This window comes from Fusarium oxysporum, chromosome 3 (assembly GCF_000149955.1).
Source record: "Fusarium oxysporum f. sp. lycopersici 4287 chromosome 3, whole genome shotgun sequence".
NCBI classification, from domain to species: domain Eukaryota; kingdom Fungi; phylum Ascomycota; class Sordariomycetes; order Hypocreales; family Nectriaceae; genus Fusarium; species Fusarium oxysporum.
Window position 1 is genome coordinate 4,972,152 of NC_030988.1, and position 17,727 is coordinate 4,989,878.

The 17,727-nt window shown below is 46.6% G+C and overlaps 7 protein-coding genes across 7 annotated transcripts in view; 5 read left to right on the forward strand and 2 right to left on the reverse strand.

The window, feature by feature from the left end:
- FOXG_14855 (uncharacterized protein) overlaps nt 1-1,061 on the forward strand; it is a gene marked incomplete at its 3' end in the record, with an annotated part of 3,214 nt that extends 2,153 nt beyond the window's left edge. The window contains exon 3 of the mRNA XM_018394921.1: nt 33-1,061. Within this exon, the coding sequence (XP_018254844.1) occupies nt 33-1,061 (1,029 nt within the window). The remainder of the gene's footprint in view (nt 1-32) is intronic.
- Nucleotides 160-1,854, reverse strand: FOXG_21797 (uncharacterized protein). Its single transcript, XM_018402157.1, has one exon. It carries the CDS (start codon nt 1,612-1,614, stop codon nt 1,291-1,293), a length of 324 nt encoding a protein of 107 aa, XP_018254845.1. The 5' UTR covers nt 1,615-1,854; the 3' UTR covers nt 160-1,290.
- On the forward strand, nt 1,401-3,347 carry FOXG_14856 (uncharacterized protein; the record flags this gene model as incomplete). Its single annotated transcript, XM_018394922.1, has 4 exons — nt 1,401-2,161; nt 2,206-2,626; nt 2,673-2,964; nt 3,009-3,347. Exons 1-4 carry the CDS (start codon nt 1,681-1,683, stop codon nt 3,345-3,347), a joined length of 1,533 nt encoding a protein of 510 aa, XP_018254846.1. The 5' UTR covers nt 1,401-1,680.
- A 2,931-nt stretch (nt 3,348-6,278) lies between these two features.
- FOXG_14857 (uncharacterized protein) lies at nt 6,279-6,918 on the forward strand (the record flags this gene model as incomplete). Its single annotated transcript, XM_018394923.1, has 2 exons — nt 6,279-6,500; nt 6,751-6,918. 2 exons carry the CDS (start codon nt 6,279-6,281, stop codon nt 6,916-6,918), a joined length of 390 nt encoding a protein of 129 aa, XP_018254847.1.
- Nucleotides 6,919-9,942: 3,024 nt separating this feature from the next.
- On the forward strand, nt 9,943-12,551 carry FOXG_14858 (uncharacterized protein; the record flags this gene model as incomplete). The annotated part of the gene is made up of 3 exons (XM_018394924.1): nt 9,943-11,454; nt 11,558-12,046; nt 12,108-12,551. The coding sequence occupies 3 exons, from the start codon at nt 9,943-9,945 to the stop codon at nt 12,549-12,551; spliced, it is 2,445 nt and encodes an 814-aa protein (XP_018254848.1).
- An 84-nt stretch (nt 12,552-12,635) lies between these two features.
- FOXG_21798 (uncharacterized protein) lies at nt 12,636-13,304 on the forward strand (the record flags this gene model as incomplete). The annotated part of the gene is made up of 2 exons (XM_018402158.1): nt 12,636-12,950; nt 13,284-13,304. The coding sequence occupies 2 exons, from the start codon at nt 12,636-12,638 to the stop codon at nt 13,302-13,304; spliced, it is 336 nt and encodes a 111-aa protein (XP_018254849.1).
- Nucleotides 13,305-14,303: 999 nt separating this feature from the next.
- FOXG_14859 (uncharacterized protein) lies at nt 14,304-15,230 on the reverse strand (the record flags this gene model as incomplete). Its single annotated transcript, XM_018394925.1, has 1 exon — nt 14,304-15,230. Exon 1 carries the CDS (start codon nt 15,159-15,161, stop codon nt 14,304-14,306), a length of 858 nt encoding a protein of 285 aa, XP_018254850.1. The 5' UTR covers nt 15,162-15,230.
- Between the last annotated feature and the right edge of the window lie 2,497 nt (nt 15,231-17,727).

Sequence of the window (17,727 nt, forward strand, 5' to 3'; positions counted from 1 at the left end):
TCAAACTTATTCTTGAGCCATTCTATCTACAGACTATGAGAACGCAGGGCTGGGGCAGCGAAGGAGGTAACGGACGGCTCTGGGAAGTGATGACGGGTATGGAGTACTTGCTGGAACACCTAGAGGATCGGAAGCTGTTCCATCATGCCGTTCCAGACGAGGCAGGGGGGCAGGACACCAACTCGCAGGCCGAGCTGGCTCGAGGGCGACCAGACCGTAACCGGCAGCTTCCTGCTCGATTTAGGGATTGCGAGACGGATATCCATCCGCGAAAGTCCAGGCAAGGCCCCTTGTCAGATCGTGGCTCGAGACAATGCGATGATGGATCAGGCAAGCCATCAGGATCATTAGGAATCGATGACATGGGAAAGGATCACCGACACTATTTAAGACTGTCCATCATGACTGCCTGGCAGAAACTAAACGAGTACTACACCAAGCTTGGAGACTCACCGTTGTTCGCTGCATCCATCATCCTCCACCCATCACTCGGCATGAACTATCTGGAGGTGAACTGGGCGTCGGAAGAGCAGCTTGTGTGGGTGAGGGATGCCAAAATTGGACTGTCTGACTACTTGGACCGTTGGTACCACTGCAACCGGCCGGTGGATGAGCAGCAGAAGATGATCATGGACACATCGACATCCTTAAGCGTACCAAGGACGACAACTGAAGTTAGCGTGTTCAAGCAATGGATTAAAAGCAGGACAGCGAAGACCACGGTGATGGGAAGCGAGCTTGAGCGGTATCTGCGGCTAGAGCCGCAAGAGACTGAGGATCCAATCGAGTGGTGGATGGCTCACCAGGGACAATTCCCGATGATCAGCCAATTGGCTCTCGATATACTCGCGATACCGGCGATGGCGACTGATTGCGAGAGGTCGTTCAGCCTAGCCAAGCTAACGCTGACGACGCAGAGGCTTTCGATGACGACGGAAACGCTGGAGAAGTTACAATGCCTTAAGAACTGGGTCAGACATGGTGCGGTGAAGCTAGGGGCGACAATAGGTGGGGGGGAGGAGGTCCAATGGGAGATTGGAGATGTTAGCATGGAAGCATAGAGAGCCAGATTTGAAATATTTGAAATATTTGAATAAATATTTCAAACAACAAATCCAGTCTTGAGAGTTATCAAATATCTCAAATATGACCCCGGATTTGATTTGTTTGATTTGAGGGCAGCGCTGGCTACCGTTTGTCGGTCCAATCCGCAGGGGCATCTGTTCCTGGTGATGCCTGGTACCCTTCGATTGTAGAGGAAGTCCTTGAGACCTATCTTCTCTGTCCTCTTTACCTAAGATAGACGGCGCCATGGAATGTGATACGCCTTTGCTTCGTCGACTTAATGGGCGCCCGCAGGCTTGCGATCCGTGCCGAGCACGTAAAGTTGCGTGCGATCACGGTCAGCCCACCTGTTCGCGGTGCAGGAAGAGAAAGGAAACGTGTGTTTACACAGCCTTGGAGCCCAGGATCAAAGGGCCTCGAATACAACGCCCGACTCCCCCAACTCGGAGTGGTACATCGACACCGTCTCCGTCTGCTCCTGGATATCTCGGCTTCACTAGCCACAACGCCGTGTTTGAGGAAACTCGGAATAGTCTGTCTCTCGTCCATGGATCTACGCTCGATATTGAATCTGCCGCGAGACGTGGTCCTCGAGTTCGGGCTTGTCTGATTGAGATGCCCTCTTCGCTTCGGGAAATGTGTCTCTTTGTCCTCCGCAACCTTCCAGGACCATCTGACGATGTCTTATCCTATCGATTCCATTGCCGCGCCGACCATTGGATCATCGCCTCTGTCAAGGCAACTCTTCGGTCACTTCAAGAGTCTTTCGGTGAGCATCTTGCCAACCGAGAAGATACGCTGAAACTGGAGGAGATGGGCCTCACTATATGCAATAATACCGCCCGTCCACTACGGGACGAGTACCCAACCGGCCAGGACTGGCTTGACCAATTTGGTTGCTCAGCACTTCGCTGGGAATCGCTGGGCTTGATCTGGACCTACTGGGATGGCTCACCTAACGCGAACCCCCGGACTATCGCGACAAGCCTCGGATATTGTATCGAATTGGCCCGGCACTTTTCTACTGCCAACGACTTGTTGGTGTATCTTTGTTACCGAAGGGCGACCATTGAGTCCCTCATTACAGGAGATGCCGGTATGTTTATCTTCGGTGACACGATTCAACGCTGATATAGTCAGGCTTGTTATGCTGGCGCTACCATGCCGACACAATCTCGTTGATGACTTTTCTAGGATTGCACGTCGGGTCAGAGAATGCAGATTATGTGCCATCGCTTCGCTTAGAGAGCAAGCGTCGCCTAGCTGCACGCATCTTTACCATCGACAAGGTGATGGTCTCCTTCACGGGGAGACCGCCCCTTATCGGCCGCCGATACTTTTCGACTCCTCTCCCTCTGGATATTCGAGACGAGGATTTACTGGCGGATCAGGCGACTATAAGCCGTGCGAGAAAGACGTTGGATGAGGATGGATGGAATAGAGATGGCGAGATGCATTCGGCAACACTTATTCGGGCGCGGGTGCAGATTGCTGTTATTAAAGATGAGCTGCTTGAATTTGCGCTTGAGGACAGCTCAAAGGCTACTTTGGAAAGCCTCAGGTATGTCTGTCTCATCATCATATGCCGAGTCCGCTGACCCATGTAGCGAGATCAAAGCCCGCGCGGAGAGAATCGTGGCCAAGTTCCCGCAGAGTCTTATCCACCATCCAGAAGATCCTGACAGCCCCGACTTTGAAGTAGATACAATCTACTCGAGGATTTTAATTCGGTTGGAGCACCTGCAGAACCTCTTCTTTGCGGAGAGGTTACTGTTGCGCCTCGGACATTCGGACCAGAGCCGGCTGCTGATAATCAGCTTTGAGATGGTCACTCTGACGCTGATCTTTTGGACTCAGCAGGATCGCTTTGCAGAAGTCCGAAGGGACTTTGAATGGCTGGTAAGTCTTTTGAACTTGTCATTTGAGACCGACTAACGGGTTAGTTAATGGCTTACGCTGCTCCTGGGGGAGGCATCCTCTGTCTAGAGCTGTTGCGACCGACCTTTCACGGTGTTCATCCGGATTGTGCCAAATTGAGTCGATCGACGATTATACAGAAATTGAGCCTTCTTATTGGGTTTCTTGACTGGGTGAGGCCGCCAGCTCCTAACGCGGATCTTTGTGCCGATTGCAAGGCCGTCATTCAAGGCGTTCTCGATCATAATCTCAATACTCCTTTAGCGGGCGGAGGTGCCTTGGAGACACTCGATTGGGGTATGCCGATGCAGCTTGATTTCAACTTTGATCTTCTTGATACCTTTGACTGGCTACGTGCGGAGTAGGTATTTTGCTATTTACGACTATACAATTCTAGGGACCAGAGCGTTGGCGGACTGGCGGGGATTCACGTGGAAGGCCTCGCGGCCGACGCACCGTCGACTTCAAGACCGTATCAAATGATTGAATATCGTCTGCAATTGGTTGACGTACTGCTCCTGCGCTATGATCTTAGAAGAGACGAAACGCTAACTGTGGCCCGACGAAGCTGCCCTTGGTCAAGTGTTTCGTGTCGGAAAAATAATAGCCGATGATAATAGCAAGCAGGTGGCGTTGGCTACTAAAGCGGGCGTCTTCGAGGTTGAGGAAGCATCAGCAACAAACAAAGTGGCCCAGTTGATCGCACCGAGCTTTTCCTAATTAGATCATTGGGCAAGAATTGGAGGAAGGCCGCGGAGGGACAGAGAGGTTTATAGTCAACGTGTCTCTCTTTCAGGAAGATAGATAAAAATCATTACAGAACATAGAAAACGAGTCTTGGGGGAAGGGGATTTACAGAGAGCCAAACGGGGATAAGAAACCGGAGTAACGGGGCCGAGGCAATCACAGCATCCTTCGGCAGCCCCGCGCCGATGGCCCACATCTCACCGGCCGTGGGGCGTCCCGGACGGAGCAACCCGTATCAGAGATTGCCAGGAACCGGTGCGTTGAGATTGATTTCCTGCAAAATATACAACTAGGAAGTCTTGGTTCTAGGTTGAGTCGTGTTGTTTGCTGCTATACCCGGAGACGCGAAAAATCCACCCCGCAGCCTCAATCTCGACCTAAGGAGCTTGCGTCTAGAGCCGTTAACTGGAAGGCCAGACCTTTTTTTCGGGCGCAAAGCAGGCGCACGAAGGTCTGCGAACTTGATGCAAGTTGCAGATTCATGTTCCTGCAGAAGCGCGGTCAGCCTATCTCTTTCAGCTCTGAGTCGCCGAACTTAATAACTGATCCTCCAGTGGGCTCGAACTCTTACCCGACGATACACTACTACGCGGGTACGCCTTGCCACGTTATTTGGTTGGAAGCCTTCTACGCTCAACTGTGCATCATCTCTGCCATTGGAAGTTGCCCTGGTCCTTGTAGGTAAATCCTAATATATACCATGCGATACCCCTCCACCGATAAGACCCCTCTACCGATAAGCGAAAAAAAAGTTTCCCCATACAAAATGCTCCATTTCACTTGTACGATGCTTGGCCAAAATTGAACTTATTTACATAAAACAAGCTGTGTCTTAATAAGGGTTTCATGCTGTTTCGCATTAACGTGTTTGATAAGTATGCGCCGCAGTCAAGCATGCGCCGCACTACCCTATATACCTTAAATCTAGCTTTTAAAAAACACTTTAAAAATCCAAATTAAACCTAAAATAGATAGGATTTTAATAGCTTATATATAAGTTTTAAAGTAAGCTATATATACTTTTTAAGAATTCTTTAAAAATCCTATATAGCTATAAACATTAAAATATATTTATACTGTATTTTACACTGTATAATTAAGCTTTACTATATAAAGGAGATTTTTTAAAAATCTAAAGAAAATATATTATATAGTGTATTATATACTATTTTAAAAAATAATTTTATTAGATTTTTAGCTATTTTATTTATAATTAAAAAATACTATAGGGTAGGGTTTTTAATACTATACAGTGCAGTGCGGCGCATGCTTATCAAACACGTTATGCTATTTCTTTTAATAGTATATAAGCGGTTTGGTCGCATAGCACTAATATAAAATTTCTGCCAATGCCTCCTCCACGAACAGTCCTCCTCAAAACTTATAGGATTTTTATCTACACCAGCCTTCCATAATCGCCTTGAAAATGCCCCGAACGTCGTATACAGAGGATGGAAGTATTAAAGAAATATTAGGTATCGCGGATAACGGCCTCTCCCATAACCAAGCTGCCCAGAAGCATGACATCCCTCAGCTGACTCTTTCGGGCTGATTAAGAGGTATACCATCAAAGTCTGAGGTCACCCATCCTGCCCAACTATTATCCAAGTCCCAGGGATCCAGATTAGTTACCTGGATACTTCGGCAAGATGCCTTGAGCTATGCTCCTTCTCACAGCCAAGTTCGCGCCACCGTCGCTGCGCTCTTAAGACAGCGAGGCCTGGGGAAGGGCTATCAGTGCGCATTAGATAGCCAGGTTCATGAAACATCATCCAGTTATCAACATGAAGATAGGGAAACGCCAGGAGGCCTCAAGATTCGATTCCTTTACCCCAATGGCTATTAATTAGCACTTCGATATCCAGGAGCGCGAGTATAGCTAGATCAAGCCTGAGAACACAGTTAATATTGACGAGGGTGGTACCATAGCGGAATTTGGTGGGTATTTAACGTCTTTATCATAAAATCCAATAATCCATTCCAGAACCTAGGCTTGGATTCCTTGGTTATCGGCAGTAGCGATCCGAAGAGGAAGGCCGTCCTCAAAGGCTCTCAGTCCCGCGTTTAGACTAACTTTATCGAAGCCGTGACTGCAGATAGCCGTCTTCTGAAACCTGGGATTATATTTTAGAGCCAAGGACTTCAGCAACAATAGTTTATCTATGAGTTCAAGAAGATAGCCGACTAGTATTACATCACTTCTGACAACGGCTCGACGGACAACCATATCGCAGTCGAGTGGCTCAGAGAGGTCTATCTGCCTCAAATCAGGCCGGAAGATAAGTCTAATTCCAGACCTATTATATTAGATGACCGTAGAAGCCATGTATCTGTGAGCATCTGCCTGGTCCGAAGCGTAAATGTCGCTGACTCAAAATCCAGGATCAGTGGATCGATACCTGCTTTTTTAACAACATATATTATTATTACCTAGCAGTTCGTTACTATAATGGTCTCCAACCACTATAAAACAGAGCTTTCAATGTCTCCAAGTCAGCTTATCGCGGGGAACTCTAAAGATAGCCTTGATAACTGCATGAATCGCCCGTATGGAGGAGGAAGTTGGCTGGTTGAGTAGAGGCAAGAAGAGAAAGGCCATACCAAATCCTAACAAGAAGTTCATGACATTAGCCGATGATCTACTGGATGGTGAAACTATTTCCGAGCCAAATCAAGCAATTGAAGAGGCACGGGCTGTTGGGGATGTGATTGAGGTGGAAGGGATGGAAGAGGAAGAAAGCTCAAACTCGGAGGCGGAAGACTTACTCGCTGTACGCACCCATACAGGCCGTGAGTCTAAAAGGACAAGAAAATATTAAAATATATTGAATTATAACCTGAATACTGAAAACAAGTTTATTTTAGCTAATTTTGTTAAGGTTTTCTCATGAGGTTGAAAAAATGCATTTTGTATGGGGAAACTTTTCTTTTGCTTATTGGTAGAGGGGTCTTATCGGTGGAGGGGTATCGCATGGTATATAAAAGCCTACAGGGCATAGGTTTGAAAAAACATCAGTTTAGAGCCCTACAGGAGCTCTAGTGGATGACATATGGAAGTCTGCGGAACATATTGATGTAGACCCTATTATTAATAAGGATGAAGCGCACGATGGGGACGAAGGGGAGTATAAGGATGAGGATAAGGACAAGATCCAAGATGATGAAAGATACGATGAGATAGAAGATTAAAGTTAGAAGGGCGGTTGCGGATACAGGTGACCTATCTGATGCCGAGTTAACTTCCACTTGGTCTTTAGACAGTCAAGAGGACCACCTCTAAGACCCTGCATATAATATTCTACTGCGCTTTTGTTACTTTGCTGTTACCGAAGACTTCGATAGCAGTATCGCGAGCTCGACGATGCTGGCGTACTTCAGTGCTGTGCGCGGGCTATCGACCCCAGATGGAGACGAATACCTCAAGCCTCACCGGTTCACCCCTATCTTGGCGAAGCTTATATATTGTTCTCGATTGGTATTTCCCGAGGTAGTGCTGCCGCGTTTCTCGTGCAGCTACGGAGGAGTCGCGCATCCACCGCGTCACGGTTGTTGTCCATTGCCTGGCATAGGAACATCTGTGCCCATACATTAGCTCCTTGCAGCGCAAGGTTTGGTGGGTTCTTGTTTAAGAGCCCGATGACCGTAATCGCAAGTGCGAGTTTGTCGGCATCGATCTCGTTTTGGCCGTATATGAACGTTGCTCGTCTGGCAATGGCGTATTCCTGTATCATCCAGACACGGAAAAACCAACTGGAACAGAAAATAGCCATCAGCTCCGATGCAATTAGCAACATATTGACCTCTTCGTACCCAAAAAAATTGCGTAGTCCTTCTTAGAAAATTCGCCGAACTGCATGTTGGAAGGCTTTTGGGACACCTCGATGCCTCTGACTTGATTCATGAAGGCCCAGAATTCCCTGTCTGTGCGTTGAGATAAGTGAAAGATTCTCTCAATGCCCATATGGCGGGCCAAATTCCCAACCGCTTCCATCTTTAGCATAAACCTTGTTGAATCGTAGACCTTATTGGGTTTCCCCAGCCAGATGAGGACTTGGGATGCTTTGCTATAAATCTCGCTCATCAAGCTCCCCAGAGTCAATTATCCAAGCTATTAGGCATTTTGAGAAGGGAAATAGCATCGTTATCCATGAGGTGGCCTTGCTGAAGGATAGGGTTCGACAACTTGAACAAGAGAATCAGACACTAGGGCGGCGCCAGAGGGTAAAAAGAACTAGACTACAGAAAGGAGGGCCTTTGAATATAGAAAAGGCATCACAAGCAATTGATTAGATGGATGTTGATATGCAGGTAGCGGCCGAGTCGTCAAGAAGTGATGGTTAGAGAGGGTCAAATGGACAAAGGGTTATGCATTGTGGCAGATGCGGCAAGGCCGGGCATAATGCAAGGACCTGTCAGGAGGAAATAGAGGTCAATATGGAAGAATATAGCGATTAGTTTTAATTAATCTGATAGATTGTGATGTTTTTAGGAGTAATCTTATTATGTAGGTGATGAAAGGTGGCTCACTCGCTTATATGGCTCACTCGCTTATAAAATACGTTATACATTCTGTAAATATAAACTTAATATAAATTAATTTTTCTATTTAGAACTCTAACTGTTATACTTATAGTGTAGTAATTAAATATTACTATTACACTATATAAGCATTAAATAGCTTAAAAGAGTTTATTTACTTTAGACTATATTATTATAATTTTAGTAATTATATTATATATACTTTATGGAAATCTTACCTTTATTAACTAATTAAAAAAAACCTCATAAATATAAAAATAATAGCACTTTAGGACTGTATCACTTTAGGATTAATAATAACTTTATATAACATTACCTCTATATAATTACATTTAGTATATAAATACATTCATTTAGCACTAAATAGAACTTAGCTTATTAACTATTAATATAACTTCTTTACCTTAATAAGCTTAATACACACTATTAAGTATTAAGAGATATAACTTTAAGTACTGCTCAGTATAACACCTTATGCAATCTGCAAATACAAACTGAATATAGATTAGTTTTCCTATTTCAAACTAAAGACTGTTATATATTATATAATACAAATATATCTAAAGAGAAAAAAAGTCAAACTGCTACACTTATTAAGGGCTTCAATTAGAGCAACTAAAGTTAAGAAGCTTAAGAAGGCTATTAAAGCCAGTCAGTTACAATAAAAGGAGGCATTAGACTGTTTAGAGATATCAGCAGTGTAATGTAGTGATTTATCACTTAAGGGATTGCTAGTACTTCTATTATAGGCTAAAATAGGTAGGATCCTAAGTATCTATGATTTAGCTCATTTTAATTGGTTGCACCACTCTCTCGTGACCTAGCCGGAGCTCCTCCACAATTGAAGGAATTAATTACTTATTTGTAAAGATCCTAGTTAGTGAGGCTCAAAATTAAGACTGAAAATAGTCAGCTGCCAGCCACAGCGCATATCTATCCAATTACTCTTGTTGCAAAAGAGGGGTGCTGTATAGTATTTAATTAGCTCGTCTTACTCTGTAGAACTGCGATTCTTAACTCGTTCATCGCTGGCCGTTAGCCAAACTTTGTACCAGCCCCGGAACTTCCCGTATCGATTATCCAACGCTAGACACGCCCGCCTATTTGACAGTCTGTCTGGACATTAGAATCTAACTAGTACTTCCGCTAGCAATCGGCGGTTGACTTAGACTGGTGTCGATGTGTGGATAGACGAAGATCAAGCATGTGGAATCATCGAGCTAACCAATAATATCGGCGGTTTAAGATCGATTACGTATTAATATACCTTTACCTCCACGTCCCGTATCCACTAGATGACGGCAAGATGTGGTAGGTTCATGGTGGATCGAATACGAGCACACCATGCGTCTCACCCACCAGCGAATCCGAGCGCCCGAGACAGTTCCATTGAGCACTTCCCTCAATGACATTGGGCGTCATTTTGCCCGCAAAACGTCTGTCAAAGCTTATGTAATTGGATTAAAATTGACTGCTTGCTTCAGTGGATTGACCCTTTCTTGCACCATCTTCCTCCCCGCTCTGCATTGCCGTTGCTGTGATCGCGGGTTGTTCATTTATCAACGCCACAGTCTGAGCTACAATATTCAGACCAGACTCAATATACATCTACCAGCAGTCTCTGTAATCGACCTAGTGACTGCACAGCGGGCAGCATTTACTTGGCTATTGATCATGGCTTCGCAGCTGATCGCTGATTGGCAGCCCACATTCGATTCCTTTTGGGACAGATACCTCAGGTATAATGCTAGCCTCAGCGAGGCTGACCAGGCGATGGAGAGAGACAGCATAACTATGGTACTCACGCTTACTGGTCAGGGACACATCGAAGAAGCCATTATCGAATGCGGCCACATGTGGCAGAGAGAAAACGAACGCAGAGCTCCCAGCCTCAAGTTTGCACATGGCGGCTGCGACAATCACCCCGTCATCTGGATTCTGTCCAGGTTATACGGGTCAGTAAAGTATCCGGATCTGTGGGACACATGTGGAAACTACTGCATCAATCCAGCTTTTCTGATCATGCAAGGAATGGCTCGGGACCTTCCAACTGATAGCCATGCACTGCTGAAGGCATTTGTCACCGTCACGGTATATTGGCTCAGTGTCAAGAACAATCTGATGATCACTGAAACCATGAAGTACGGGACGAGACTTCTCTCTCAAATAGAGACCATCCCTAATTTTGACAGCCATGTTGCTGTCTCACTGCGGAACTCCTTGGCTGTTGCTTTTCTCCGGAGCCAGATCGATGGCCTGGGAAAACCAGGTATCGACTCAGACCCAGGATGGAACATTACTTGGACGCAGAGAGAGGCTATCATTCGTGCATTCCTGAACAGCAGAAACGAAGGTCTCTCTGATCTAGATGGGGAGATGCTACGATTATTCTATAGCTTTATCTACGTCGGTTTGCCACACCAGCTCGACGATAGCAAAGTGGTAGATGACATGATGCAGCTATATCGCGACCGCGAAGCCGTCTATAGCGAAAGGCATGAAACCTCTATGTCCTTTATTATACCCCTCCTCAGAGAACTCGTTCAACTCATGAGGAAGGTTCCCGGCCCTCTAGCTACTCAAGAAGAACACGGCTTTATTTACGACCTGGTAGATTTTTGTCTCGCAAATGGGAAGTACGATCAAGCTCAGGTTCTTGTCCAGGAGTTTATGGCAGTGCCCGGTAGGGTCATTCCCACAGATTCATCGACTAGCAGGGAGGAGTTTTCAAGTTGGCGTGCTCCCACCCGTTCTGTCCAGGCATTACTGGCACAGGATGGAACCCCGGGGAGACATTACTACTGGGAAGACAGCCGACTGTACACAATATCAATTGGAAAGATTGAAATGTCCCCAGCATACCCAAAGGATCTTTTCCCCAAAGCCCCAGTCAAGGTCACAGCAACGCCAGGGGCAGGCCTTCAACTTGAGATATCAGACAAGTGTCTGCATGATTGGAGTGGACGCAGTGATTCACAAGGACTGCACGACATTACACAGCGGGTGAAGCGTTCGGAGATATGGCATCTCTTGCAAAAACTTGAAATGATGAAAGACTGGAGAATTCTTCTGGGGTTGGATTCGCAGTCGCATCACCCGATGTGCCAAAGGAACCGGCATCCTGATTTTCAGGACTCTTTACCGCATGAAGAAGTTTGCAAGGACGATATGTATGGGAAGTCGCATGTTTTTTGGATCTTCGAGGAAGAGTTGATCGAGGCTACCTTGGCATGTTCCGAACACCACATGGCTGAAGAACCGCGGGACAATTTCTGACTTTGCAATATAGGACATCAGAGAACCCTATACCTACGTATATCGATTCTTGAATGTTAGCGGCATCGGAGATCCAAGTTGGATGGCTTTGAAATTCCCGCAGAAGGATGGCACGGACGGGAACCGGCCATCTACCTGCCAGCACGGAACATGTTCCTATCCGAGAGAACTATCGTACGGATACAAGGGAAATATTCAACAGGACCTGGACATGGAGAAATTGAGAATGCAGTACGCTGTCAGCGACGGATTCGGGACAGAGGACAACAATGGAGCAAGCCCGACAATCAAATTGGCAGTCCCAGTGATTCCTTATGGCCATTTCGAGAGATCAAGATCTTACAGATGTGGAATGCCATACAGGGAATACTTCGATATGCTGAAAGAAAATCTCTTGGGCGGTAAACAATCCTCCGATCCGATTATTCACCGGCAGAAAGCGATTTTGCATAGTCAGCCAAAATCTATTCTTCCAGTCTGGGATCTGATTCGGTCAGAAGAGGTACGTCCTATTTTGCATCGGAGGCGATGGGCAGTTTTTCTAGAGCTGATTTGCGCTATAGACCTCTGATTCCAGCAAGGTAAACGACCTCGATCTTTCGTTCACCCAAGGCTTCTTCAATGGAATTCCATCGGGCACAGTTGTTCTCAATGCAACTGGGAACGAGCACTCCTACGGATTAGTGTCCACTGCCTGGCAGGAGTGGAAGACGTATATCCTTCACCCCGTTCCCAGCGAAGTTCTCACGAAAGCCAAGATCTCAAATATAGCGTCTTCTAACGTCCTTGGATACATAATGGGGAGCTGGACAACACAAGATCTCTCACAGCAGGCGGCAGGTATTCGTCTGCTGGTAATGGAAGCAGAGTTGAGATTACACGGACAACGCGTCAACTTCGCAATGAATCCTTGTCTGTACCTTGGAAATTCGAAGATATGTAAGAAGCACACAAAGTCCCAGCAGCGTCTTTTAGATCTTCACCCTGATAACTGTGACGCCATGTAGTATCAAGCTATGAACAACGCATCTTTTGCGGCCGTCTTAACCCTACCCTCTTCCGGTACGCCCCCCCCCAGATTTGACAATCTCATGGCGTACCATAAACCGTCGAAGAGACTAAAACGGAAGCGGGAACCGGATTTCCAATTCCTTTATACTCCTCCAAGCAATCAACCTTCGCAAGACATGGGGTTTACAGACAGCCCGACAGAGCCGTATAGCAGCGACGAATTTTGGGACGAGATGATGGCTCGTGAAGTGTGGGATAGGATGATTGAGAAGCAACGAAAAGTGGAGCCATCCGATCCCCGTGCTGAGGAGTACGCAAGGTGCTGTCAGAGTGAAGAGCAAAGGAGGCAAGACTGGGATAGTGCAAGGAGGATTAATGGACTTGTTTTTGCAAAGGTAAATAGTTTATAGCTTAACGTACACAATAAGCATGCTGATTAAAAATCCCTTAACCTTACATCTAACTATCTAATTAATTGATTCTTAACTAAATATTATGTCTCAATTTAATAAAGAGGCTTAAATCCTTCTTACACTTCAGGCATATTGGGCAAACCTAAAATTAAATCTGTAATAAGCTGTAAAGGTCTATAATGTTAACTTCTTAACCATCTATACTTAATATAACAGTATCTCTATATATAGCAATTAAGTTCTAAAGTTATAGAAACTGAGTAATCTAAAGGAATAAGTTATAGTTCAGTATATCCTTAATTTAAATTTATATAGATTTCCTTTAAGGAGGAATAGACAAGCTTATGCCATAGCCAGCATTGCAGTCTCGAAGATCGACAATCTTAATAGCGGCGGGAACAGTGTCTCAGTGGAAACTTGAACCAGTGAAGAAATTTCCCGCTTGCTCCATTGAAAATTGTAAAAGCCGCTTGCCTCACTTGCAAACAAGTCAGTCTCAGATCCAGGAGAGAGTCCGATTATGCATTTTAACGGAAACGGTTTGGCTGTAAGGTCAAAGAAAGAAGCCTTAGCGCGTCATAGTTGCCAGGTGAAGCTTTTGTACAGGGCGCTACTGGGGGACTGGGCTATACCTACCCAGGAGCGGGGCGGGATGACAGACCTCGCGCAATGGTCAAGACGCCTTCCTTTGTCATCTTACTTTATTGGCATGCAGATGTTAAGAAAGTAGCCCTAATTACACCAATCTTCTTAACAATTGCACCTACTCAAGCTACTGAAGTTCGCGATGAAGCCTTGGTCAGTTGGAGGAGGGCTCGTAATAAATTCTGCTCGAATTGCCAGTGGCAGTGAGCTGGCCCATCATCTGCGTGATATTTCCACTTGGATGAAGCGTCTACGCTAGGATGACGCCTTTGCTAACACATCCAAGCATCCTCTCAGCCTCCAGGAGTATCGTCGTGCGTTCTATCTTGCGACAACTCTAAGAGTTGGAGCAGCCTCACGGTTTGTCCATTTTGTAATACGCAGTTCTCATTGCCCATGTATTCGAACGATACGACCGGCACAAGGAATGACATATAAAGCAATCCAATGATGGTTCAAGCTGTACCGAAACATCCGGCGTGAAGACACGACAGGAAGAAAGAGGCGCAAGAAAGCAAGATGCGATAGGCCGAGCGAACGATCGAAAGCATAAAGCATACAAAAAGAAACAAACGAAAAAGAAAAAGGCGAGGAAACTCACTCCTAGGTCACCTCTATACAGTTATAGCAACGCCGACATAATGTTGGCTTGCAAAGTGGTAATTATTCTCGCTTAAGAGCACACCACGCCTAGATCAGGACAAACGAAAGGATAACACAACAGGAGAGTATCACCCCCATCCCTACCCGCTGGTTCCTGCAGCTTCCTGCTCCATCAGCCTCCGTCGCACCTGGGGAATCCTCCCCGGTGGAGGACGGCCCTCCGTCCAAGGCTTCCGTAGGAGGATAGGGCCCCTTGCAGCCACCAGCACCCGTAGCGGCGTCGTTCTCCCCGTCTTCGGTGCAGTGACTTCGCCGCGGATCCACGCATTCGGAGAGCAGCGACTCACCATCGATGCCAATGTCAGGGTAACCGACCGGAACAGCTTCGGCGTTGAAATACACGTCGCATCGAGATGTTGTGACGGCCTGTCCGCCCAGGTTGGTGCTGATAGTAGAGACATAAGTCGTGACAAGCTCGACCAGACTCGAGTCTGTTGCCTGGTCCGTCAAGGAGTCTGGCAGACTGACGCCGATCGAATCGGTGTAAGTAAACTTGGTCTTGGTGCAGCTGGATGGATTGGATACTACCGCCTTGGCGTAGTAGTGCGTCTCGATAGAGGGTTCTGTTCTTGGGGCCGAGGAGCCAGAGGTTGAGGTAGGGAGGGCGGCAGACGTCGGAAGGCGGACCTCGATGGTAGTGACATCAACCACGGCGCGTCCGTCACCATTTTCGGTAGCCACGAAGTAGTCGGTGCGGCTGATGGTCCGCTCGGTCACGGGGGAGACGGTGAGAGGCGCCGTGAGCTCAACAGTCTCGGTCTGGTTATAATCAGGCACGATTTCCGTCGTGATGGAACGAACGACGACATAGTAGGTCGTGTCCCACGCGATAGACAGGCGTGCCAAAGCCAGGGGTAGAATGAGCGTCCTGAGCGGTGACAACATTGTGTCGAAGGTTGTCACAAATCTACAAACGCACAAATGCCAATTGCGCCATGATAAAGGCTGTTTCGTACCCACATGCCTATTATATATGTAAGTTAATACTCGACTTGAAACCACAAAATTGAGAGCAAGGGCCGGGCCAGGGCGACCAACACTAGCAATGCAGGGTGTTATGTGCCTTGCCATTCTATACGTGGCTCCAGGGAAAATTGACATGGGTCAATAATTGTAATAAACCAGAGCCTGCGACGCCAATCCCGCCACGACCAGATCAAGAGAAGCTCCCTTATTAAGACATGCCCAAGCGCGCACCAGATCAGTAACCGTTGTGGCCTAAGTTCGAGATTTAAGAAGGCGTCGTCGGATGATGTTTACGCAGACGCAAATTTGTAATCGCCTACCGGCAAGCTGACGACATTATTAGTAAGCGTGCTTCCGGAAATTGCATCAGTCCCGGCCTAACATGCCTGCATTTACGTACTCAGTCGCACCAATTACAATCCATTGGCCATTGGCAAGGCAGATTTTAAGGATTTTATCATAAAGCGTTCTTCGCCCGTAACGGATTCAGTGGGGGTTTGCGGCGGCTGTTCTGAAACAGCGGAGAAACATCCCTTGCAAAAGAATCCTGGTGCTAGGCACGAACAACCTTGCTGCAGGCCGCTTGGAGCGGTTGGACTGTGACCGCACCATTTGTTGCTCGCGATGCTGGTGGCCGCCTCGGCCTCGTTGTTCGGAAATTGTACTATTTCTCAGCTTAATTGGAGCTATTTCCCTCTTGGATCTTTGATAGAGCTTGCAAATCCACTAACAGGATATGTCTAGAAACGTTTACAGAAAGCTCCTTTGGCCCTCCGTTCATTGCAGCGAATTTAAATCGTCGAATCTTGAATAACCAAAATTTTCCCAGATTGCAATCTGGTAGACGGATTCGCCAGACCAGACCGGCCTTTCAGTCTGAGATTGCTGAAGTTCTCCGGTCGGGTGACCTACGCCCACATAGTCCAAGAATACCTGAAACGTGGTTTGCGACATGATCGACATCAGATCATTGCCCTTCCTCCAGACGGAGGGAAAGATATGGGTATCTGAGACCGCTAGGCGTTTCATCCTTCGGACAATCTTTACCCGACTCGGATAAGCCCTATTTGCACGGCATTATAATGTTGCCTAACGCAGCCAGTGTGTCCAACAACCAAGTCAAGTAACTTGGTTGGTTGAGGTGGGGCCCCATATTGTTGGATTAGTGATAGCGCCTCGATAAAAGAAACGTGTATTTTGTGGGTCCCCGGATATATCAATACCGGGTAGCGGGGAAAACACCTGTTAGATTGGCGGCTGGGAATGGGCTCCACTTCCCTTACTGCAAAAGAGGGGTGAAACCCCTCTCTGACAGACTGATCAAATAATCAAGTCGACGATCGATAATATCACCACATTCTGGTCCACACTTGGATACACTCACCCCATCGTATTCGTGCGTATCTAACAACACCTAAAAGGACAGAACAGAGACAGAAGAGGAGGGACGAGATTGATCCGCACCTGTGAAAATTAACCCCATTTTTAATTGGACATCAACCGTACTCGCGTATCCAACACATATGTAGCCATCTGGCCTATGAGATCCGTTCTCCTGGAGGCAATAAACATTGATGCTGATGATGTGGGTCCTCTCCACCTCAACTAACCAAGTTACTTGACTTGGTTGTTGGACACACTGAACTCACACCGACACTGACCAAATCCGGCCTCGCTTTGAAATGGTGGCCGTACCTCCTCAAGGCAGTGAATCGCATCCGGAATCTCTGTCCTACAGCGAGCATTTCCACTACTCAATACCAAATCTGGTATGGAAATGTTCCTGATCTCAGCCATCTACGAGTTCTTGGCTCACGGGGATGGGCTCTACTCCCACCAGGGCTGCCGTCAGATCAATCAAATCAGATTAGGACCCAAATCTGATCTGAACTGATAATTCACCATTCGAATCTGATCTGATTTGGTTGATTGATTGATATCAGATATATCATAGCTCACGTGAAGCTTCCCTCAGCCTTATGACCCTACCGTTAGATTCTAATCGGCCTTATTACTTAAGCATAGGCCTCCAAGAGTGACACATCCTCCCCTAACCCAGTTCTTCAGTAGCTAGATCGACTGAATGCTCAATCCAAGTAGAGAATGTTACTGTAAGCTGACAGTGAGATTCGCAAACTGAATGCCCTCTCGCAGTCGGTTGACATAGCCAGAATAGCAAGAACATTCAGTGCAAACCTACTCAAACGTAGAAAAGCATTGCTATAGTCAATCCACCAACGAATGGGGTCATCTACCTATTCTGATTCAAGCCTGCAATACCTTTAAAGCTCACTGCCTGTTGCTAAGAGTTTTTATCTACTGCTTAAACCTACTTTGCTCAGGTTAGGGCGTCAATGAAGGCGTAATAAAGACACTCTCAGAGACATTATCGTCATTCTTCAAATACTAACGCTCAAAATAGACTTTAATGCTATCCTTTGCATCTTGAAGCTATTGTAGCTGTTCTGAGGAAGTTCAATTAGTC

Coding starts and splice junctions, on each gene's coding strand:
- FOXG_21797 (XM_018402157.1), bottom strand. CDS start 1,614: ATGGACGAGAGACAGACTATTCCGAGTTTCCTCAAACACGGCGTTGTG.